This window comes from Peromyscus leucopus, chromosome 15 (genome assembly GCF_004664715.2).
Source record: "Peromyscus leucopus breed LL Stock chromosome 15, UCI_PerLeu_2.1, whole genome shotgun sequence".
In the NCBI taxonomy this organism is placed as follows: domain Eukaryota; kingdom Metazoa; phylum Chordata; class Mammalia; order Rodentia; family Cricetidae; genus Peromyscus; species Peromyscus leucopus.
In genome coordinates this window covers 60,888,172-60,912,003 of record NC_051076.1, presented here as the reverse complement: position 1 = coordinate 60,912,003, position 23,832 = coordinate 60,888,172, and the positions used below count along the sequence as shown (strand labels likewise).

At 44.2% G+C, this 23,832-nt stretch overlaps 1 protein-coding gene across 3 annotated transcripts in view; it reads left to right on the top strand.

Annotated features, from left to right (window-relative positions):
- Rab3gap1 (RAB3 GTPase activating protein catalytic subunit 1) overlaps window positions 1-23,251 on the top strand; it is a 62,032-nt gene extending 38,781 nt beyond the window's left edge. The window contains exons 14-25 of one of the 3 annotated variants that reach the window (XM_028874937.2): window positions 1,929-2,018; window positions 2,569-2,741; window positions 4,106-4,160; window positions 4,419-4,772; window positions 8,298-8,435; window positions 11,313-11,540; window positions 17,128-17,224; window positions 17,319-17,422; window positions 17,695-17,810; window positions 18,217-18,319; window positions 20,955-20,975; window positions 21,707-23,251. In XM_028874937.2, the coding sequence (XP_028730770.1) occupies window positions 1,929-2,018; window positions 2,569-2,741; window positions 4,106-4,160; window positions 4,419-4,772; window positions 8,298-8,435; window positions 11,313-11,540; window positions 17,128-17,224; window positions 17,319-17,422; window positions 17,695-17,810; window positions 18,217-18,319; window positions 20,955-20,975; window positions 21,707-21,943 (1,716 nt within the window). In that variant the 3' untranslated portion in view covers window positions 21,944-23,251. Of the gene's footprint in view, window positions 1-1,928; window positions 2,019-2,568; window positions 2,742-4,105; window positions 4,161-4,418; window positions 4,773-8,297; window positions 8,436-11,312; window positions 11,541-17,127; window positions 17,225-17,318; window positions 17,423-17,694; window positions 17,811-18,216; window positions 18,320-20,954; window positions 20,976-21,706 lie in introns of those variants that run through there. The other 2 variants (XM_028874938.2, XR_005093033.1) reach the window with 2 other exon arrangements.
- The last annotated feature ends 581 nt before the right edge of the window (window positions 23,252-23,832 follow it).

Sequence of the window (23,832 nt, the reverse complement as noted above, 5' to 3'; positions counted from 1 at the left end):
GTCCTGGGCATAATGTAATTGGAGTGGTGCAGGCTGGGGGCCACTGACTTCCCGCCTGACATCAAACAAGTCGCTTCGGCTTTCTCTTCTCTCACATGAAGCTGATAGTCGAGCATGGTGGCGCACGCATTTAATCCCAACACTCAGGAGGCAGAGGCAGGCGGATCTCTGTGAGTTCTGGTCTACATAGCCAGTCTAGGACAGCATCATAGAGAGACCTTGCCTCAAAATGACCAGGAAAAAAAAATGAAGCTAGAGATTGTTGTAAAATTAAAGGGCCATGTGTGGTACTATCTGACATGTAATAGGCCTTTTATTTAATGATAGCTGTTCGTATTTTAGTTGTAGTTATAGTCGTGAGGGAAACTCTTCAAGTATAGTGTAATGAAGGGAAGGGAATGCTGTATGTGGACTGGAAGCTGACCTTAGCATATGTTTTGACATTTTTCTGAACAAGGTACATTATAAATACAGGTAACATGAGAACGAGATAGTGTTTGTAAATGTCCCTCTACTGGCTCTTAGTACTTAGTAGTTACTTTAATTTTTATAAGTCTGTTAAATATTGGTTAAAAAACTAAAAGGTCGCTGGGCAGTGGTGGTGCACACCTTTAATCCCAATACTCAGGAGGCAGAGGCAGATGGATCTCTATGAGTTCAAGGCCAGCCTGGTCTACAGACTGAGTTCCAGAACAGCCAGGGCTACACAAAGAAACCTGTCTTGAAAAAAACAAACAAAAAAATTCCTAAGAAGTCTGAGCATGTTTTATGTGGCAGAGAAGATAGATTATTGGGTAACAATATCAGAAAAGTTTGGATACTAATAAAAGAAAGTAATTAAAGAAGACTCCTTAAAAATGTATCCTTACAGCCTGGTAAGGTGGCATAAGCCTAGTACTTGGAAGGCTAAGTCAGTCAGATCATGAGTTCTAGTCTCCCCTAGGCTTTATAGTGAAACTTTATCTTCAAAAACAGTACCTTAAAGGTTTTGAGTGCAGATTAAACAGTCACTCGTCATTGACACTGAAACCTCCCATCACATTGCTGTCTGTCTGAACACACACACACCGTGCTAACTTAGAGAAGATATATTCATTGGCCATTGCAGGCTCACGCTCCTCATTTTCTAAGGGGTCTGTCAGACCATGCCTTTAGTATTTCATACATGAAACCCTGTGGATAAATTACCACAGGTTCAGCCTAAATACAGAGGTGCTTTTAGGTTGTCTGTTACAGTTTTGACTCTATAGATATTCACTTTTTTTTTTTAGAGATTTATTTATTTTATGTACATGAGTGCTCTATCTGCATGTGCACCCTAATGCCAGAAGAGGGCATCAGATCGCACTGTAGATGGTTGTGAGCCACCAGGTGGTTGTTGCAGATTGAACTCAGGCCTCTGGAAGAACAGCAGATGCTCTCAATGGATGAGCCATCTCTCCAGCCCCCTCAATTTTTTACTTACACAAGATGTAGTATTATTTGATGAGTATGAAATCAGGGTGATGAGATTTTTGCTTCTCTGTTGTTCAGCTCACAGAAACAAGTGATTATTTGAATGAAATTTTTTTGAAATTTTGTATATTACTGAAAACATTTTTCTCTTGACAGAATATAGAATCAGCTGGACACCACAGTAAGAACATTTCCATAATTTTAACAGCAAATCCATTGGAAAGTCTGACAATGTCTTCTATGGGTCATAAAAATCAACAGAATAGCCAGGTGTGGTTGATAGCTCACACACTTAGTCCCAGCACCTGGGAGGCAGAGCAGGCGCATCTCTGTGAGTTCTTTGCCATCCTGGTCTACATATTGAGTTCCAAGTTAGCCAAAGCTATGCAGTGAGACCCTGTCTCTTAAAGAAAAGAAAGAAAACGAAAACTCAGCAAAGCAGGCAAGTTTAACCCGTACTATCCCTTCCCCAGTTCTTGTTCCCAGACGCTGCCTCTGAGAAGCCACTAGATGCAGCTGCTTCAGTAGACACTAGCAACCCTCCACCAGAGGGTGAAGACTATGTAAGTTGGAGTTCCACATATTTTAAATGCACTTAATTTCTAGAGGTTTGCTGAATGTATGGTAACTTAGTATGGTAACTTAAGTATCTCTTCATTTTCAAAACTGTCTTGGAGCCAGGTAGTGGTGGCTCATGCCTTTAATCCCAGCATTTGGGAGGCAGGGGCAGGTGGGGCTCTGAGTTCAAGGCCAGCCTGGTCTACAGAACAGCCAGGGCTGTTACACAGAGAAACTCTGTCTTGAATCAAGCCCTATCCCATCTACCCTTCAAAAATAAAATCTTAGAAAATTGAGTGGAGTTCACAGCCACTCATAACGACCTGCTTAGAATGTTTGCGGAGATCCCTGTTTTGGGTAACAAGAGCTTTTAGGAGGCAAAAGGTACTAGTATCCTGTGCATAGCTGATTTTAGAGTTCCTGTCAAATCATTAAGTTTGTTCTGCGGCAGATTCTCACTGGTTACCTTTGATGGGACTCTTCTCTCCGACTGTTTATTCGTGCATACAGATTTGCTGTTAACAGCCTTGTTTGTTTCTCTTTTGTTACGTTTAGACTCTGTACAATCAGTTCAAGTCTGCGCCCTCTGACAGTTTAACCTACAAACTGGCCCTGTGTCTCTGTATGATCAATTTCTACCACGGAGGGCTGAAGGGAGTGGCACATCTCTGGCAGGAATTTGTTCTTGAAATGCGCTTCAGATGGGAGAACAACTTTTTGATTCCAGGGTAATAATTGTAATTTCCAATTGTTTAGATAGTTTTTTTTTTTTTTTTAAATCAGCAAATACCTGACTTTTAGGAATTCTTCCTGTAAAAGTAGTAAGAAATGTGGATCCAGCGTGACTTAGAGGTGTTCAGTGCAGTCCATTTATATTAGGAGAAAAGGCCTGACAACCACATGTCAGCAGAATGGTTAAATTGTGCTGCGTGTCTACAAGGTCTTTTTCTAGAATCTTTTTTGTTTTGTTTAAGGTGGTGTATTTGGGATTGAACCCAGAGCCTCATACATGCTAGGCAAGTGCTCTACCACTGAGCTACATCTGCAGCCCTCAAGAACCTTAACATAGAAACTATGTTGGGCATGGCCACATGCCTTTTTCCCAGCACTCAGGAGGCAAGAGGCAGAGGCAGGCAGATCTCTGTGAGTTCCAGGTCAGTGTGCTCCGCATAGCAAGTTCCAGGCCAGCCACAGCTACAGTGAGACCCTGTCTCAACGAACAAACAAGATTAAGTCATAGAAACTGTATTAGTGATTAGGTATGGTAATTCATCACAGGATGCTTTCAGTTATGCTGATATGTAGGTGTAGCAAAAAAGATTGGAGAAAAGGCAATTGTTAATAGTTTTCCCAGGTGTGAAAGTACTTCTTTCTTCTTCTTTGTATTTCTTAAGTCATCTGTACATATATTTTAAAAGTTCAGGCACTAAACATTACCCTGAATGTTTGTATATGGACACTTCACTAACTGAATAGACCGTTTACTGAGCATACATGCCTGTCCTTAGGCTAGTGCTGTCTACCCGTGCTAAGGAGACAGTGGTGTGAATAGTGGAACATGGCCACTGACCCAACAGGGCTTTGTGTTAGGAGGTGTGCAGGCTCTGGTGATCTGGGTTTTCTCTTGACTGTGTGCTCTGGAAGTTATCACACATGCAGAAGCACAGAGTAGAAGAACCTAGTGGTTTAGAACCAGAGGGAGTCCAGGGAGAGAGACCTTGGTTTGTATAAGGAGAATCCACCTAATAATTGAAAGCTGAACGCACAGATGACGTTAGTTTGTGTGATTTGCAAAGTACTGCGCACTTGGTACTTCTGTGGGGGGTTTAGAGACTCAGGTTTCTCATTAGCTTGGAAGCTGTTGTGAGTTTGCCCTTAGGTTTCACGTGTCTCTTACTTGCTGTTGATTGTGAGCTAGGAGGATAAACTAAGTTTAAACTTTTAATCATATATACCTACCTGGAAGCTGGCTTGCTTATGTAAAGAAACCTAGTTTTAGCTTTGTAACAATATAGCTAAAAATATGGCCGTGTATAAGTAGGCTTATCTGATAGAATTTTACTAAACTAAGCTGTTTCTCTTTATTTGGTAGACTAACAAGTGGCCCACCAGATCTAAGATGTTGTTTACTCCATCAGAAACTACAGGTAACTGTTTCCCGGCGCGCGCGCACACACGCACACGCACACACACACACACACACACACACACACACACAGCTTAAGGTAACACTTAAGTACAGTAATGGCTTATATAGGCTGTTTTCCTTGTGCTGCTCCTGGGTTGCTTATAATCCCTATAATTCTTAGCAAGGTCCTGGGAAAGAGTAGAAAGAAATACCCAAGTAGTTGATACATTTTGCTTTTCTCTAATTCAGCCATAAATGTTATTTCTCTTTTCTTCAGATGTTAAATTGTTGTATTGAAAGAAAGAAAGCACGTGATGAGGGGAAAAAGACGAGCCCTTCAGATAATGTAACTAATGCATATTCAGGGGGCCAGCTTGGCCTGGACCATCTCAGAGACACAGAGAAGGAAAAGGGAGAAGTGGGGAAATCCTGGGATTCCTGGAGCGATAGTGAAGAAGAATTCTTTGAATGCCTCAGTGATACTGAAGACCTTAAAGGAAATGGGCAAGAGGGTGGTAAGAAAGGAGGCCCCAAGGAGACGGCCAACTTCAAGCCGGAAGGACGCCTGCACCAGCACGGGAAGCTCACGCTGCTGCAGAACGGGGAGCCTCTCTACATTCCCGTGACCCAGGTGTGTGCGCCAGGCCTTCCAACTCAGTGTCCTTTGGTGGTAGGGGAGATCCTTTAGTCTCTTTAGGTTTGGGATTGAAGTGAACTGTGGAACTTTCAGGTCTGTCACTCTGAAATTGAGTGGTGGTTTGAGGCTTCAGTAGATAGTACTCACCATATATAAGGTGATTTATTAGTTCGAGAATTCCATTCAGTGTGTTTTGATCATACTCACTCTCACCTCCTCCCCCTGACTTATAGAATCTGGACCTTCCCTACCCTCCCTAGCTTTGTATCCTCTTTTTTTTTTTTTTTTTTTAATAGCCCATCAACTCCTTTTTTTTTTTTTTTTTTTTTTTTTTTTTTTTGCCCATATACTCCTGGGTCTGGAGCCATCCACTGGAACATGGTCGGCCTACCAGGAGCCACACCCTTAAAGGAAAACTGACTCTCTTCTCTTTGGAAGCCACCGCCTATCCATGGCTCCTCATGGGTGGGAGCTCATGAACTCCTTCCCACTCCATGCTGGAATGTTGACTGGCTTGGTCCTAAGCAGGCAGCTACAGCTGCTGTGAACCAGTGAGTGCAGTGGCCTGTCATGTCCAGAGATGCTAATTAGGTTAGGTTTTCCTCTTCCACAGTGGTCCCTGAGCCTCGTGGAATTATTATTTCTTAAACTGAGTATGGAATACTCCAAGAATATGGAATGGAAAGAACAAAAATAATAGCCCTTCAATTAGGATGGTTTTTATTTCTTCAAACATTTTTTAAAACCACTTTAAACCATTAGGACAGAACTTGGTGTCTAGGGAAGAACAATTCATTTTTGGTGGTTGACTTTTGCATAAGTGATATGTGAGTACTTATTATTGTAAAAATAGCAAGCTACTGCCCACTGGTTCAGCTCTTATCCTCAGAAGTAACTCTTATTTCTAGTTTGAGTTAATGTTTCTGCTTGTTTCTTTGCATTCATGTGAGCATATTGATACTTAGGATTTTATTTGTTTCTGAATGTGTGCACTGATATTCAGCTCTTTGTTTATCCTGTTTTGAGGGTCACTTCTTACCATTGTATGTACATCTGTGCCATTTATGATTGCTGCATAATATTCTAATATATGGAAGAGCCATAGCTTATTTAATTATTCCTATTCATCATGGTGCATGTCATTTGCGAGGTTTTGTTCTTTTATGGTTTGTATCATGAGTCCCTGCCGTTACATAAGAAAAATGGCATTCCTAGGTAAGTGGATAGATGTTTTCAAGCTCCCTTTAAAAAGGTTGTACCTGTTTTACATTCTCATCGGTGGTAAATTAAAGGGTGTGGAAACATAAGCTCGCACTTTCTTCCTTTCTCATATGATGCCATGTTTAGTGTGTGCAGTTCAGCAAGAAAGTACAGTAAGGTTCTAGCACTGAAATTACTTATTGAGAAAGGGTTTACTATGTAGCCCTGATCACTATGATGATCAGGCTGGCCCTGAACTCATTGAGATCTGCTTGCTTGTGTTACCTGACTGCTGATTTAAAGTGTACACCACCATGCCTGGCTATTTTCCTGACTTTTGATGAACCTAAGCATTCTTCAATGTTATTGCCCATGATTTCCTGTGAACTGACTGGTTTATATATCATGGAATGTTTTCGTAGCTATTACGAAACTCTGTCTCTAATCTGATTTGTATCCTCACCAACAGTGCATGTGATTATTGTATGTGATCCCCTTTGCTTGATATGTCATGGGTCCACATACAGTAATAAATAAATAAAATATAAATGGAACATTTGTATTATATGTTCACAGGATAATACAGTTTTGTTCTGATTAGTTTTTGTCAATGTGGGCACAAAGAGTCACCAGGGAAGAGGAAACCTCACTGGAGGAATTATCTCCATAAGACATTTTCCTGGTGAATGATTGATGTTGGGACGGAAGCTCAGCCTGCTGGATGGTGCCACCTTTAGGCAGGTGGTCCTGGGCTGTATAAGAAAGCAGGCTGAGCAAGTCAGAGAGCAGCCAGTTGAAACAGCTTGACTCCGTGGCCTCAGCTTCAGTTTCTGCCGCTAGGTTCCAGCCCTGAATACCTGCCCTGACTTGCCTCAGCCATGGATTTTGACTTGAGAATTATAAGATAAAATACTTTCCTCCTCAAGGTGGTTTTGGTCAGCATTGCTACAGCAAACCTAACTAGGACAGAAATATTCTTGGCTTTTGATGTGGGGAGAAAGGAATAAAGTTGAGTCAGGTTTCATGTAGACCCCGTTGGTGTTAAATTGTCTTTGAAGCTGAGGATGATCTTAAACCCCAGATCTTTTAGCCTCCATCTCCCAAGTGCTAGGATTACAGGCGTGTACCATCATGCCTAGCTACACGTGTCTTTATATGGCTAACCCTTTCAGCATAGTTTTTTTTTTTTTTTTTTTTTTTTTGGTTTGGTTTTTCAAGACAGGGTTTCTCTGTGTAGCTTTGCGCCTTTCCTGGATCTCACTCTGTAGCCTAGGCTGGCCTCAAACTCACAGAGATCCGCCTGCTCTGCCTCCCGAGAGCTGGGATTAAAGGCGTGCACCACCACCGCCGCTGCTGCTGCCGCTGCCGCCGCCACCACCGCCGCCGCCGCCGCCGCCGCCGGCGGGCTTAAGCATAGTTTTTATTTTGGATTCATGTATATTATTGTACTAGTGGTTCATTCATATTTATTATTTAGTAATTTTTCTAAACCTTCTCTTCCCTCCTGTGACTTCACAGCTATAAAAATAGCTCTGTAATAGCAAGAGTGAAGGCCTCTGCTCAGAAGTGTGGTGTTTCAGTAGAAGCTCATGTAATTTGTAAACCTGTCTGCTTAATAATCATACTTAGTTTGAGGGAGAGAATGAGGTTTATATGTGTTTTTCTTATAACTGCTAGTGTTTACTAAGTGCGTACCAGGACTTAGCCTTCAGAAAGAGCCTCTGAAAGGAATGAGGTCCCATAATGGGATTCCAGTATAGACTTACTGCCTTGGGGACTGTTTATGTGAACCACTATGCCATGCTGCCTCACCAGTCATTGTCCACCCTGTGTGTCAGCGAGGCTTACCTGGTACTTAATTGTTGTTAATTAAAAGTGGTGGATGGTAGCTCTAGAACAAAGAAACAGACCTTTGTGACCTCCCATCAGGACTGGTCATTCTAACAGTGATCAGTCTCAGCCCATTTTTTGCACTAAAACCTTTTGTTGCAGTTTGTGATGACATAATCATTAGGACTTCATTTCTCCACCATTAATAGGCAGAAACGTATGCAGTAAATGCCAGTCCCTGTCTTAGCTTTGAGTTCTTGACAAGGGAAACTTGGTAGTCTTGTCCATCAGGGATAGGACACCAGAGAGTCATTTATTCTTAATTTGTTACTTTTTAAATGGAGGATTGTTAAGCTTTGCATTTCTCTGAATTCTTTCAAATTTGTATGCTATGGCGACATGAGCAGAAATAACTCTTTATTCTATTTTTATGGTTCTACTTTGTCTAACCGGGGCCACTGGTAACTTTTGTCCTTTGGTGCTTCACAGGAACCAGCACCCATGACAGAAGACCTGCTGGAAGAGCAGTCTGAGGTCTTAGCTAAATTAGGGACATCTGCTGAGGGGGCGCACCTCCGCGCACGCATGCAGAGTGCCTGTCTGCTTTCCGACATGGAGTCCTTCAAGGTGGGCCACACTTCAGAGCGCTGGGGCCACTTTCAGCTATTCTGGGATGAAACTGTGACGTGGAGGCCGTGTCTTTTTTAAGTGTTTGTTACAAAATGCTATCTCAGCCCCCAAAGGACATATCAGACACAACTTCTTAGGTTTGAAAAAAGAAAATTAACCTGCTTTCCAAAATTGAGAATTGAATAAATTCTCTTTGTGGTAGGGATGTTTTTTCATTTGTTTGTGCTTAACCAATTTAAGGCTTTTTTTTTTTTTGTTGTTTTTCGAGACAGGGTTTCTCTGTAATTTTGGTGCCTGTCCTGGATCTCACTCTGTAGACCAGGCTGGATGGCCAATTTAAGGCTTTTAGGAAACTCTTGGGGTTTAATGTGAATTTTATTACTCAACAAACATTTGGGCGCCACACACGGAGTAGGTAGAGGGAGATATACAGTATTTAGTCTATTGAGCTTATGAGAGAAGATTTATGTCTAACTGACTAGTCGTCAAAGAATGCATGGTCAGAGACGTAACTGACTTGTTGACCAGTTATGGGAAGTTTCTCAGAAGAGTCAGTGTTTGCTACCTGGAGGAGGTTATGGTGGGCCTGGATGAATGCTTGGGTGTACAACACCCAGCATTCGGGTAACAGTGACGTTTGATTTGTCCTTAACTGTAAGATACTACGTGATCCAATATCTGAAACTTTTTAATTTTATGTGTGTAGCTATTTTGCTTGCATATATATCTGTGTACCATAGGAGAGCTGGGAATTGAACCAGTGTCCTCCGGAAGAGCAGGTAGTGCTCTTAATTGCTGAGCCATCTCTCCAGCCCTCAGCATCTGACACTTTAAAGTGCTGGCCTAACACCATAAGTAGAAATTCCACACTGTGAGACTTCCACACACAAAATTATCATAGTGTGTATATATATATGTGGTGTACATGAAAAGTAAGTGAATTTCATGTTTAGACTTGATTCTAAGCTCATTTTGTGTCTATAAAAATTCACAAATCTAAAACAAGTTCAAAACACTTCCAGCCCCATGTATTTTGGATTACAGAATGCTCAACCTGAATGTGAACAAGAACTCAGATGAGGAGGCCAGTGGGCCAAAGGCTTCCCTCTCTACTCGTGAACTTCTGAACTTCTCTTCCATCACAGTGGCCTCTGTCTCCCCAGTTCATAGCCCGTCTCAGTCCACATCTGTCCTGCAGGATGGCCTGAGTTTGGTTTCTTTCTGAAATACTTGTGTTTTCTTTTTAAACATAAGCACCACATGACTGCCTTTCCCACTTTCTTCCCTACCTGCTAGAGGTCAGTGACGAGAAAAGGGGGCCTTTTCTTCTCGGCTTGAAAATAACAGAAATTGGTGGCTTTTATTCTGCTGTGCAGTATTGAAAATAGTTGACAAGGTGGATAAGAGAAGCCAAATTTCTCTCTGGATAAGACCAAGAAGAAGGGAGTCAGCTGGTGTGGATGGGTACAGCAAGAAATGTGCACCCCCGCTGCAGTTTTCCTTCCGACCTCCAGCTGTCTTCTAGTTTAGTTTCTCTGTGCAGAGGTATGCACAGGAAGATATTACAGACTGGGACTGTGCAGTTCTTTCTACCTTGTGCAGGGACAGAACTGCGGCTGGTTAAATGCTTTTGGATGAAGCCGGGCACCTCCAAATCTATGACATTGTTTTAACCAGTAGGTAGAGGCACACGTGTAAGGGGGTTCTTAGAAACACAGCTGTGTGGGAGAGATGCTTTTAAAAGTAAATAGTTGCTCTAAATATATGGATTGCCTTTCTCTTTCTGCATAGGAGCAATTTATTATTAAAGCTGCTTAGAGATTCCAGGGTGGGGCTGGATGTGTGCCACAAAGCAGCCGTACATCATAAGGATTTACTCTGGGCCACCCCTTGTGATAAATCCTTTAACGGCTAAGAGAAGATAAGCCATGGCTGTAGTGTCGCCCAGCCTGGTGTATTACTAAGAACTTAGGGCAGGGGAGGGCTGTAACACAGGAGTTGAATATTGTTTTCTATTAAGCTTACTTTGTGTATGAGTCAGGGTTCAAAGATAGCCATCACACTGTCTTTACTCAGATGTGTGTGCCTCCTGGGTAGGATCCAGACCTCTGTGCATAAATCCCTAGTCACTGTCACACACTGTGGCGCTGCCTTACAAGAATAGATTCTAGAATTAGTGAAGAACTCCTTAGTTGAGGGATGCTCAGGCTAGACTTTAAACCCCATAAGTTTAGCCATCACATTTGAAACAGACCGTTCTCACCATCAGTGCTTACCATGCCCACCCTTAGTACTCTGTGAATAATACTGGACACTTGACCACAAGCATTGTGAGGTTCTTTTATCTTCGAGGCTTGAAAGTAGAATTGCTGAAAAGAGTTTGGCATAAATAATTGTTAATTCTAGGTACTTGTGCAGTGATTGGAACTTTAATGTTTGCTTTTAGAAGCCTGAACAATGGTAGTGGGATTTCAGTTCCTTAACAGCATGGAAGCTTAGATGCTGGTGTTTTTCCACTAAACCTTAGAGTTTGGTTGCATAATAGAACATGGGTAAGGCTAGCTGATATTTATTGCAGTGCTGGTGTTGACTAACTGAGATGAAAAATACAGTGTCTGTCACTGTGGTATTCTGATTGAGCTGTGCATTATTTAATTTACCACACTTTACATTAACTGCTTTGTTAAGTACTTTGTTAAGTACTACAAAGTTTGTACAAAGTCATCATATGAAAATGTTCCTCCTGTAAACATCTCCCATTTTAAATGTGCTTATTCAAACTTAAAGTGTGAATATGATTTTGCAAATAGGCTTGTCAGTAAATGTTGATTTTTTTTTTTTTTTAAACTTTCTTTTGCTGAATTTTCGCCTTAGGCAGCTAATCCAGGTTGTGTTCTAGAAGATTTTGTGAGGTGGTACTCGCCCAGGGACTACATTGAAGAGGAGGTGACTGACGAGAAGGGCAATGTGGTGCTGAAGGGAGAGCTGAGTGCCCGCATGAAGATCCCCAGCAACATGTGGGTGGAAGCTTGGGAAACGGCTAAGCCCATTCCAGCGAGACGCCAGAGGAGACTGTTTGATGACACCCGAGAGGCTGAAAAGGTAATAGGAAATTATTACTAAATCTTAGACATGACAGTTTGCACACACTTAACCAGCAAAACACTGAAATTCTATAAGCTTTTGGGCACCTAGTATCATAGTTAATGTGTTAGAGCTAGTTGTAAAGACAGTTGTGGTTTATATAGAACTCTTGCATCATAGTGTCTCATACTTTATATCAGAAGTGATAAAAATGAGCACGTCCTAAGAAATTCATTGAAAGTTACTAGGGAAATATTGAGACGCGGGGATCTGAGTACACGAGTCTTGTTCAAAGTCTTCAGTTGAAAAGGGAAAAACAATCAGACTTTATGTGTATAAAAATGCTTTCAGGCTGGGTGGTGGCGGCCCACGCCTTTAATCCCAGCACTTGAGGGGCAGAGGCAGGTGGATGTCTGTAAGGTCGAGGCCAGCCTGGTCTACAGAATGAGATCCAGGACAACCAGCGCTATGGAGAGAAACCCTGTCTCAAAAAACAAAACAAAACAAAAAATGCTTGTGCTTGTAGAGAATAGGGGCCTCCCTGGTTCCTGATTGACCCTTCTATCATCCGCATGGGTAAATTTAACAGTGAGTAAATCCATGCCTCCAGCATTATTAGAGATAGAAATGATAGAGATCTTCAGACTGACAGTGAGTAAGGAAATGAGCCAGATCCCAGTGGCGCTGCCTCTGCCGTAAGCTTGTGGATGCAGGAAGAGGGGCAGCAGTCCTCAGAGTCAAGAGAGGGACAACCGTGGAGCCTTGGAGAGAATCCATCACTGTTAGATGCTGCGTCATGATACTGCAGGACCCCAGAGGTCAGGATGGTCACAGAAGATAAGACCTTGTTGCCCCATTGTGTTTTAGTTATCAGAACATCAGAGGGCCAGGCTCTTACACACCTGTGTGAGGTTCTGCCAGCTGTGTGAAAGTATTGCACATCCAGCCTTGTGTGTACATGATACTTGGTTATAATAGTAGACAACTGTGTTACTGGGGTGCATTTCCTGTAGTTAACTAAGCCATGATATCGTGGCCCCAGCCTCGGATATCTGTTGTTCACGTGCCTTTGGTTGATCAAGAGGCTGGACTGTGTCCCGTGATTGACACATCCTTTGGGTTTGTCCTAAGTGGTCTTTCATGTTCATGCATAATGAAGTCAGTGGTGAATTTCTCAGGACCTGTTTCCATCTTTAAGTAATACATGGCTGTCTGTAGAAAAGAGAGGGTACCCCTTAGGGACAGAGAAAGAAGTAAATAAGGGGAGAATTAAGTACTCTACAGAAACGAAAGGTGACGGTCCACCTCCCACTGCTTACTTGGTTAAAGAAACCGGAGAAGATGGCACTTTCCAGTTGTGATGTTGCCAGAGTAGAGAAGGGCAGGGCGCACACGTATAAAACATGTTTAAAAGCAAAAATGCAGCATTGGTATTGTAAGCACCACATATACATAGTTTCATTTTACATAAGCATCATAGCAGACAAGGTCTGTAGGCCAGCACAGGCCTTTTAAAGAAGAGGAGGGAGGAGTGACAGGCTCGAGTCGTCTCTACCCCAGACTTACCCTGGGTAAATCTCACTCTTGGGAAATTCGGAGCAAGTGTTCAAGTGTTACGTTCATACTGCAACCTGCCAGTAAGATGCCTCTTGACTGTGGGAAAGGAACTCGGCATGAGAACCCCACAGTGCTAAGGTGAAATGTAATCAGAAACGATCTGTAAAGAAATTAGACAGGTTTCAAATGGTGTGCCAACATCAGAGTGACAGCTCAGAGGTGGAGCCGCCATTCTCCCCCAGGCAACTGTATGACTGTTCAGAGGAAGGAGCAGCATCGTCACCTGACCTGTGGAGGACTGCCCACTGACAGAGCCAACATCGGTTACCTGAACTTGACCTTGAAAAGATTACAGACACAGTCCAGGCCCTCCAGATTTGTTCAGGGCTGTGACCAGCCATCTGTGAACTGATCTGAGAAGGCTTACCCAGGGGTATGACAAGCCTTGTGGAGCCCAGAAGGGAATGGCAAAAGAATCCAGGCTCCAACGAGCAGTCACAGTATTCTCTTTTCAGGGACATACAGGGGGCTGGGCCTCGTGCCTTGAACACCACTCTAGCAGAGAAAACCCTCCAATAACCTAGTCTCTCGTTAACATTGTAAACACGTCAGTGAGCAAATAAGGGCATTTAACTCCAGATGCATAAATCTCAACACAAAACACAAGAAACAGGAAGAAACCATAGCAACCTGAGTGCTTAAAAAAATCATGAATCCAGTAGTCATGTCCTCCAACATGAGTGAATCAGGTGAGATCTGAAGTAATTAAAAAGAATGATTGTAAGTACGTTTAAAGAAGTCTTAAAGCTGGTGCTGGCGGCTCAGCTGTTAGTGGCACTTGCTCTTTAAGAGGACCTGGATTTGGCCAGGCGGTGGTGGCGCACACCTTTAATCCCAGCACTCGGGAGGCTGGGCTACAGAGTGAGTTCCAGGAAAGGCCCTAAAGCTACACAGAGAAACCCTGTCTCAAAAAAAAAAAAAAAAAAAAAGAGGACTTGGATTTATTTCTACCATTCACATGGTGGCTGACAGCCGTCTGTGACTCCAGTGGTGCACATATACACATAAAGTCAGAGGTCACAAAGTCCTGAATGAATTCCAAGACACCACTAAAGAGCTGAATGAACTAGGAAGGTAACAAAAGATATGAAATTGAAATTCAGTAAAGGGAAAAAATGCTGGAAACAAAAATTTAGTAGGAAGGTGCTAACAGAACATTTGAGGTTGTGGGACCCTATGAAAAGACCACATCTATGAATTATTCATAGACGAAGAATTTCATGCTAAAGGCACAGAAAATATTTTCATTTAAAGTACAGCAGAAATTTCCCCAAATATAGGTGAAGAGGTGCCCACCCATAAACAGGAGGCCTTTAGAATTTCAGACAGACAACACCAAAGAACAACTACTTTCCATGTTGTATGATAATCCAGATAGTAAACATACAGAACCAAGAAAGGACATGGAAAGCTGCAAGAGAGAAATGGCAAGGTGCATGTAGTCAGGCCCGTCAGTCACGCTGACTCTCAACAGAAGCCTTCAAGGCTAGCGTGGCTGGAAGAATGTATTTGAAGCTCTGAAAGGACAGCTGCCAACCTAGACTACTGTACCCACAAAACTGTCTTTCCTAATTAAAGGAGAAATTAAAACTCCACATGGAAAATCAAATTAAAGGGGACATGAAGTCAGGAGGGATAGACTTGGTGGGTCCTGAGTTGGAAGGAGGGAGTAGGGGTGGATGAGATAATAAATTGTATACATAGATAAAATTTTCAAAGAATTTTTTTTTAAAATCAGTTTGAAGGAATTCATGGCCTCCAAACTAGTTCTATAGGAGATATTTGAAAGATTCATTTTGACTGAAGAGAAAGAAACATACTCATGGGGCTCCAAGAAGAATAAACCACACGTTAGTGATATCATAGAGAGGACTAGAAAACTACCACTCATCACGTAGTGCTGGGAAACCTGGATATCAGCATATGTAACAATGAAACTTGATCCTTGACTTTGACTATGTATAAAAATCAACTCCAAGCTGGGCAGTGGTGGTGCATGCATTTAATCCCAGCACTCAGGAGGCAGAGCCAGGTGGATCTCTGTGAGTTCGAGGCCAGCCTGGGCTACAGGGTGAGTTCCAGGAAAGGCGCAAAGCTACACAGAGAAACCCTGTCTTGAAAAACCAAAAAAAAAAAAAAGAAGAAGAAGAAAAAGAAAGAAGAGAAAAGTTAAGGGGAAACAGTTCAGGATAGAAGCATAGGTAAGGACTTCCTGACAAGGACTCCAGTCACTCAAGAAAGAGGCTAGCAATTGACTCTTGAGACCTCATGAGAGTGAAGAGCTTCAGAAGGTCTTCATGTTTCAGAGAATTCATGTCTAGAATGTACAAAGAACTCAAAAAAACTTAAACAGTAAATCAAACAGCCCAATCAGAACATGGGCCCATAACATAGTTGTCTGTATAGCAATTAGTAGAACTTCTGTATACAAATAAATAGCCACTCAGAAGATGTATATTAATTTTCTCATCATTATATAAGTGAGAGGAATATAAAATAACTAGTCATAAACTTAACAGGAAATACTTAAAATCTGAAGAAAACCATAAAAACACTTAATACATAGAACATCATTAAAATCATCTTACTGGGCCAGACATGGTGGCGCTCGCCTTTAATCCCAGCACTCAGGAGGCAGAGCCAGGTGGATCTCTGTGAGTTCAAGGCTATCCTGAGTTCCAGGACAGGCTCCAAAGCTACAGGGAAACCCTGTCTCAAAAAAGGTCATTTTACCTTCAGTTAATCAGTAAGTTCACCATAATTACAACAAAAATACCAAAAGATGTTATTATGTAGCCAGTTTAGTTGATACTAATGTTCATTTGGGAAAGTAAACATAACAGCCTCAGATGTGGAGTTGATACACAGTTGGCCTTAAATGGATTTCTTTTGAGAGTGGTGTTTGGCTGTCCTACTGATTGTACAGTGTTGAATTGTGTTAAGTGAGTGAACTCTTCTTTTTAATAAGCATGTAAAAACAGCTCAAACTTGACTGAAAAGGAAGAATCATCAGGGAACAGGACTGGGTTTGTATTTAAACAGTGTGGTATTTGTGCTTCAATATTCTAATGAAACAGACTACTAAATTTGCCAATCCATGTAGAAATCTAGTATGCAGTAAAGATGGCTTCTCGGCGTCTCTGTGACACATAGTTGTTGGTGCAACTAGATAGCTGTTTGTGGAAGGTCACATGGCATCCAGTCAGGAAGCAGAGAGTGAATGCTGGTGCTCTGCTCACTTCTTCAGCCCATGGGATGGTGCCGCTTACAGTTAGGTCCAGGCTCACACCTCAGTCAGTCTAGTTGAGATAGACAACCCTCACAGACGAGCCAAGAGGTTTGTCTTCTGAGTGACCAACAGTAATAAAAGTAATAAAAGATCATCATTAAATGATCAAACTATAAAAAGTACATACATTATTCTTTAAGGAAGAAATTCCATCTGTATTTCTGTGTGTGAGTGGACGTAAGACAGAGGGTCCGCATGTTCTGGGAGATATCTGTTTTGTGGTGAAGCCCATGAACATCTTCATAGCCCCACTGTGAGATGATGCCTGTATTTCCTGCTGCCAACTAAAGGGAGGGTCCGTGTATTACACATGTCTCTGTGTTTACAAGAAGAAATGATAGAGTTTCTGTTAGAAAAGAAGCAGCTTGTGGAAGGCCACTGACAATGTTTACAAATACTGAGAAAATAGTTACAAGATAGTATTTACACATTCAGCATTAGTGGCTATATCTAATGCCCTCAAAAACTCCTAGGTTGGAAGCACTCTGCTGTTAGCTGTCGTGTCATGTTGTGATTACAGACAGATCATCCTCATTCTCTCTGCATGGTCCTCGTTTGCACGCATACCATACAGACACAGGAGCTGTATAAAAGTAGTCACTACATCCCCAAGTGGTTTAGCGCAGACCCTCGCCTCTGCCAGGCTGCCGTGCCCTAGGGACGCCACCGCAGTTTCTGTGTCCTCTGCGTCTCCTGCAGGTGCTGCACTACCTGGCCATGCAGAAGCCTGCAGACCTGGCTCGGCACCTCCTGCCGTGTGTGATTCATGCAGCTGTTCTCAAGGTAAAGGAAGAAGGTAAATGTCGCCGCAATTGATTAGTCCCTAAGTGCGTTTCCAGAGAAGTGTTTTTGGTTTCCATTTTAACTGTCTCTTTATCTTTCCATAACAGAAAGTCTGGAAAACATTCCTTCAGTTAAGAAGATTATAAAGCAGATCATAGCCCATTCCAGCAAAGTTCTGCACTTTCCCAGTCCCGAAGACAAGAAGTTGGAAGTAAGTGTTGTGTCAGGGTCTTGCCAAGAGTTCTCTCCCCACCTAGCAGTAATTACTTTAAAATTTTCTTTCTACATTTATTTATGGGATGGTGAAGATGGTGTGCGTACATGTCATGGAGGTCAGAGGTCAGGAAGGAATTGGTTCTCCTTCCACCCTTGACGTGGGGTGGTGAGTGCCTTCCCCTGCTGAGCCGGCTCCTTGGCTCCTAAAGGTTTTTAAAGACGCCGCATCTCAGTTATCCTCAGTGCTTGTGCCTCTCTCTCCACTAGGAAATCATCCTGCAGATCACTAACGTGGAAGCCATCATAGCCCGAGCCCGGTCCCTGAAGGCCAAGTTTGGAACTGAGAAATGTGAGCAAGAGGAAGAAAAAGAAGACCTTGAGAGGTACTGTTCCTTGTGTGCCTCGGGCTGTCTGCAGGACAAGCTGCTAGTCTACTAGAAAAAGTATAAAAATTCTGAGGTGTGATGGCATGGTGGCTCTTGGCTATAAACCCAGCACTTGGAAAGCTGAGTCAGCAGGAGGTTTACTTTGAATTTAAGGCCAGCCTGGGGTACATGGTTAGCTGTCCAGGTTAGCCAGGGCTATTGATGGAAACCCAGGAATGAAAGAACAAAATGAAGAAGTCCTGCCCCTCTGACTAGAGACAGAGACATTCAGTTCTCTTAGGATCAGGCATTTCTGTCATTCCCGCTTTCCGTGGGTGGGTTTAGGAGTTGTCATTGGAATCCACCCGGATGAGGCTCAGGCCGCCTCACGAGCACCCCCTTCCTTCCCATCTGCCTCCTCTAGGTTTGTCAGCTGCCTGCTGGAGCACCCCGAAGTGTCCGTCACCGGAGCTGGAAGAGGCCATGCGGGCCGCATCATCCACAAGCTCTTTGTGAATGCTCAGCGGGTATGTGAGTCCCTTGCCTGCCTTTGCCAGGATGACATTCTGAGTCCCACAGCAGGCTGACAGCACACAAGAGTCAGACTCCGGGGCTTCCAAGGCTTTGAGATCCACTGAGTTAAGGAAAAGGACAAGTGTGTTCAGACCTAAACTTTGGAGATTAGGAGGATCTCACACTCATTGTTCTAGAAGCTAGTGGGGACTTAGTTAGCAAGGGCAGAGCTATGGTATGGGAAACTGTTTATACCTTCCCGTTTCTAACTAGTCTGTGGTAGAGATTGACTTGAGAGGAAAAGGATTTCAGACTGTGAGGTCTGTGGAAACAGGCTTTAGCACAGAAGGAAATCCAGTTTAGAAAATTATCTTTGCCAGGCGCTGGTGGCGCACGCCTTTAATCCCAGCACGTGTGAGGCAGAGCCAGGTGGATCTCTGTGAGTTCGAGGCCAGCCTGGGCTACCAAGTGAGCTCCAGGAAAGGCGCAAAGCTACGAAGAGAAACCCTGTCTCGAAAAACCAAAAAAAAAAAAGAAAATTATCTTCATCATCCCCTCCACTCCTGAAAGTAGGAGGTTAAGATATGTAGCCACTCCACTACTGATTAAGGGGTAGTGGTCAAGCACACATGTGCACATGCATACACACATACATGCACACTCATGTGCTGGTACCCACAGGTGAATACAGAGACCCAGGTGAAAATATTATGATGTGCACTAAATATAATTCTCCCTAACCTGGAATGTGACGGCACTAGAAAAAAGAACACCAGCTCAGCTTTCAGACAGTCATTCTCTACCAAGTAGAATTGTCTTTGGTGCACACATAGGCTGTCTGAGGGTTGCTATTGCTGAGATAAAACACCGTGACCAAAAAAAGCAAGTCAGAGCAGGAAGGACCTCAAGCAGGGCAGGAACCTGGAGGCAGGAGCTGATGCAGAGGCCACGGAGGGGTGCTGCTTACTGGATTGTTCCTCATGGTGTGTTCAGCTGCTTTCTTACAGAACTCAGGACCACCAGCCCAGGGATGACACCAGCCATAGAGGGCTGAGCTCTCCTCACCAATCATTAAGAAAATACACCACAAGGTTGCCTGCAGCCTGATCTTAGGGAGGCATTTTCTCAATTGAGGCTCCCTCTGATGACTCTAGCCTGTGTCAAGTTGACATAAAAAACAACAACAAAAAACAAAACAAAACAACTTAGCACATGGGCTAAGAGTTGCCAGTCCGAATTGAGAAACTCAGAATTATAGTCAAATACATTACATTGTTCTGAATTTATAGTAGTTGAAAGTTAATATATATGGGGGTAGTTTAAGTTTTCAAGTTAAAGACCAAATTACTTTATTTGCTTATAAATGAATGACTTCTAGGAGACAGTAATGCCTGCCTTTTGTCCCTCCCCGGCACCTCTGCTCACATGCTGTGCATCTCCACCAGTGAAACATTTAATACGCAGAGGTGGACAGGCAGCATCCTCAACAGGGAAGACTCACTCTCCAGTGATTTTAAGAAAATCATGAGTTAAGGAGCCTTAAAACCAGAACTGTCCAGATTTTCAGTGCTCGTCAGAGTGATTCCCCTAAACTGGAGTGGTCTCCTTAGTCTCCCCTAACCACACAGAGGCTAGAAAAACAGGCCAGTCCTTCTTTCCTCCTGTCAGCATTCACTGCTGACGTACCAGCATGCGCTTCGTCACTCAGGCTGGAGACCCTGCTCGTCAGATCTCAGGAGGACGCTGGCTTGGCAGGTCTTCCTCATGACTAAGGTGACAAAGTCTCCAGGGTCCAGCCTGGTAGGGAGTGCTCTCGGGGGCCCCTGTGATGACGAGCACATGGCTGCATTTTGACTCAGCTCCAATGAACTGTCGTGTTTTATTCATGTAACTTTTCATGATGAGCTGATACTTTGTACCAATTTTACTAATGAAGATTTAATTATATGGAAGACTTAGCTAAATTGTTATAGCATATATTAACTTACATATTAGAACTTTTCTTCACAATTATAAACTGTAGGACGGTGAGATGGCTCAGTGTGTAAACACTTGCTGCCAAGTCTGATGACCTTAGTTCAGTCCCCAGAACCTACATGGTAGAGAAAAGCCACTCCTGAAAGTTGTCCTCTGACTACCAGATGCTGCTGTGGTGTAAGCATGTGCACGCACACACCCCAAAACAAATGTAAATATGAAAATCTGAACTGTTTGTTATAAAGTTGGCCCTGACTCGGTAGGTTTGGGTCTGTACACATTTAAATGGAATTCAGCAGAATTAGCCAACTCTGCTCCAGTTTTGCTAAGTTGAATTGTTCCTAGACACCAGTTCTTAAATTCATGGTTTATCTGTCAACTCACTTTTTAAACAGCATCTTCTTCAGAAAGAGTGAGGGTTTTCAGTCATTTCCTCATAACTGACCCACTCTGCACATCACCCATCAGGCCATCAGGTGCATGAGCCTGAGGCACTGACCACGTCAGCAGCCTGGTGTCCTTGTGGTGTGGCTCTGTGCACCTTCAGAGTGTCCCCCAGTGGAGTCTTGCCCACACAGTGCATGCTGTCCCCCAGTGACCTGGAGTCGCCCAGCTCCTTAACCACCTCACCCGCTCCCTTTCATCACTGTTTCTTTTCTCACTTTTCTCAAGCTGACTGAGTCTTCTGATGAGGTAACAAAATGGCCTTTGTCCCTCATAGTTCCTCGTCCGTCCCCATCCCTCTAACTTCATAAGGTCATCTTAACTAACCGGCTGGATCTGGCATCCCCTGGCTGTGCAGCTTAAGGTGACTTCATGTTTCCATTGCCCAGAGAACTTCCTGAGCAATGGCATCATGAGTGGAGGACAGTATTGAGTCACGAAGGCTCTGTTGGGCTGCACTTGGTGCAGTGGATGTCAAAGCGGATGCCCTCAACAAACTTTTCCTTTGTGGCCATTGCCATGGGCATCTGTCAGCTCACAGTCACGTTAGTGCCCAGCAAACAAAGCCAGTGTTTCTGGTTCTGATTTGGCAAGAGAATCTAAAAAGAACTTACTGAGAGAGTAGAGATTAAAAAAAAAAAAAAAAAATCAGCTTTTCAGACTTGAGCAAGTCTGGCCTGTTAACCTCTGCCTGAAGAAATGCAGACCCCAGGGCAGCTCCACCATTGCTGAGGCGCCACGATGCCCTCGCTTTTCAGAGCAGAGTGCCAGCCCCCCGCCTCTGCCTGCCTCGCTAGTGCTCACGCTGCCTCCAGCTTCCTGCTTCTCCATTTTGTTCTTTTGAGCAATCATAACACACAGTGGACATGATGCATTTCCAAGTCCCGCAGGACATTGTGTGTTTCTCGTGTTTACTCATCCGCCCTTCGGTAGTGTGGCTTCCAGCTGGCTCTTGAGTTTGGCATTTGGTTCTGTTCAAGGCTGCCGCAGTGGCTCTGCCAGAGGAGGAGCTGAAGAGGTCAGGCTGCCCAGAGGAGAGGAGACAGAACTCGGTTTCAGACTTCCCACCTCCTGCAGGCCGGGAGCTCATCCTGAGGGCCACTGTGCCTCGGCCTGCACCCTACTCCAAAGCCCTCCCACAGCGCATGTACAGCGTGTTCACCAAGGAGGACTTCAGACTTGCAGGTGCCTTTTCCTCAGACACCTCCTTCTTCTAGTGGGGAGGAGGAGAGGCAGCTCCTGCCATGGACACCTGAGGGCCACCAAGAGGACCTCGTCCAGCCAGCAGCAGGAGTCACACCAGCATTGAGGGCCATCTCCAGCACCAAGCTTGAGCCAGAGGGGCAGATTTGAGGTATCAAAGACTTCTGCCTGGGGGAGATGGCCTGTGTGGAGGAAACCACACAGTGTGGGCCTCACTTTGGGGGACAGAGTTTGTTCACTGTCCTGCGACAGTCATCTGTGTAAACACTTAGTGGTTGTCCTCTTTAGTATCACATATGCAAACTAGAGTATCTGTTAGCTCAGGTTCCGGATAGGGCGGAGGTAGCAGTTAGTCCCAGGATCTGTTCTCAAGCTGCCATGTGACAGTCTGTTTATCCAGTCACCGGAGGTCAGCTTATTATGCTATGTGATGAACATTGGAACATTCTAGTAGAAAGACTAGAATTGCAGCTTGGTTTTCCACAACACTGTAGCCAAATGTATTCCTTCTGATCAATCTGTACCTGAGATGTGGCTGCAAATTAGCTCTGTGTGTGCGTGTCCGTCTGTCTATCTGTCTGTCTATCTGTCTGGATCTCCCTCCTCCGTTGCACCCCTGCCTTTGCACTTTACTTCTGTGTCCTGCCTGGGGGCGGTATTCAATGGCGTCATGTGAGCACATGCTAACCACACAGCCTGGGAACGTCGATCTCCCTGCAGTGAGCGCGCCCTGGTGTGTGTGCTGACGCCAGAGGGCAGGACGCGATGGCGGCTTGGCTCCTGGAGCTGTGAGCGCTGGGGGCTGCAGCGGCCGGCACAGGGGGATGGCCCGTCCCGTGTGCGGCTCAGCACGCCTGAGTGTGTCACTGCACGACCTCTGTCTGGTGATTGTAAATTATTCGGGGACCTAAAATTCCCCCTGGAATCCAAAGTAAAAATGGTTATGGTGAAGTGTAAATTCTGCCTGTGTGATTTTTAAAAACTGATAGAACTGCACAAACCCTGTGTTATTTTTGTAAGAAACAAAACAAAAAGCTATTTACATTTATCGGTTTAGTGTTCGCAGACACATCTGTGTGTGAATAGGGGCCTGTGTGTGGGGGCCAGGTGCTGACCCCTAGGCTTCACAGCACTTTTCTCTGAGGTGCTGGACTTTGCTTCTTAGAAACCCACAGATACTGATGAGGCCTGAGTGTCAGGCCAAGCAGAAGATGGTTCCCGAAGGACAGTGGCGTCTGCTTTCCTGGGTGTAGACGGAACTCTACGGTGAGGGTTGGTCTAAAGTGGAATTGTTTATCTAATAAAAGGACTGCTGTCTATGGCGTGCTGTGTTTCTCTCTCCAGGGTATTCCTGCCGCCTCACTCGGTTCCCACTGCTTCAGCTCTTCCTGGGTTACAAGGCACTGTCTCAGAATGTTCTTTATGCCTTTTGAAGTGTGGGTATCTGTTCATTTGGGACATTAGAAAATACCTACTGGGGGGGGTGAGAGGGGGATCTGTGGTTGGCATGTAAAATGAATAAAAAAAGAAAAGACCTCCCGTATCAGCAGCGCACTGAGGAATGACATGCAGGCAAATGCCGCAGTGTGCACAAAGCTCCAGTGGGGACTGAGCTAAGGTCACCCAAGCACAGTTCGTGAGTCCATGGCACGTGGGGCACAGTCCGCTCTGAGGTGTGGTTAGAGATCCTTCATGTATCACATGAGCCCAGCAGAGACCACACAGTGGTGATCGTGGGTGTAAAGTTGAGGGGGCTTCAAAGGCTTGGGACCGAGACCTCCTGAGAAACAATACCTGAGGCTGTAACCGCAGAGCGGCACTGGCTGCTCTGGTGCGGGGCCCAGTCTCGGGCCCCAGCACCCATACGGTGGCTCACACCCACCCCAATGCTGTTCCAGGGACC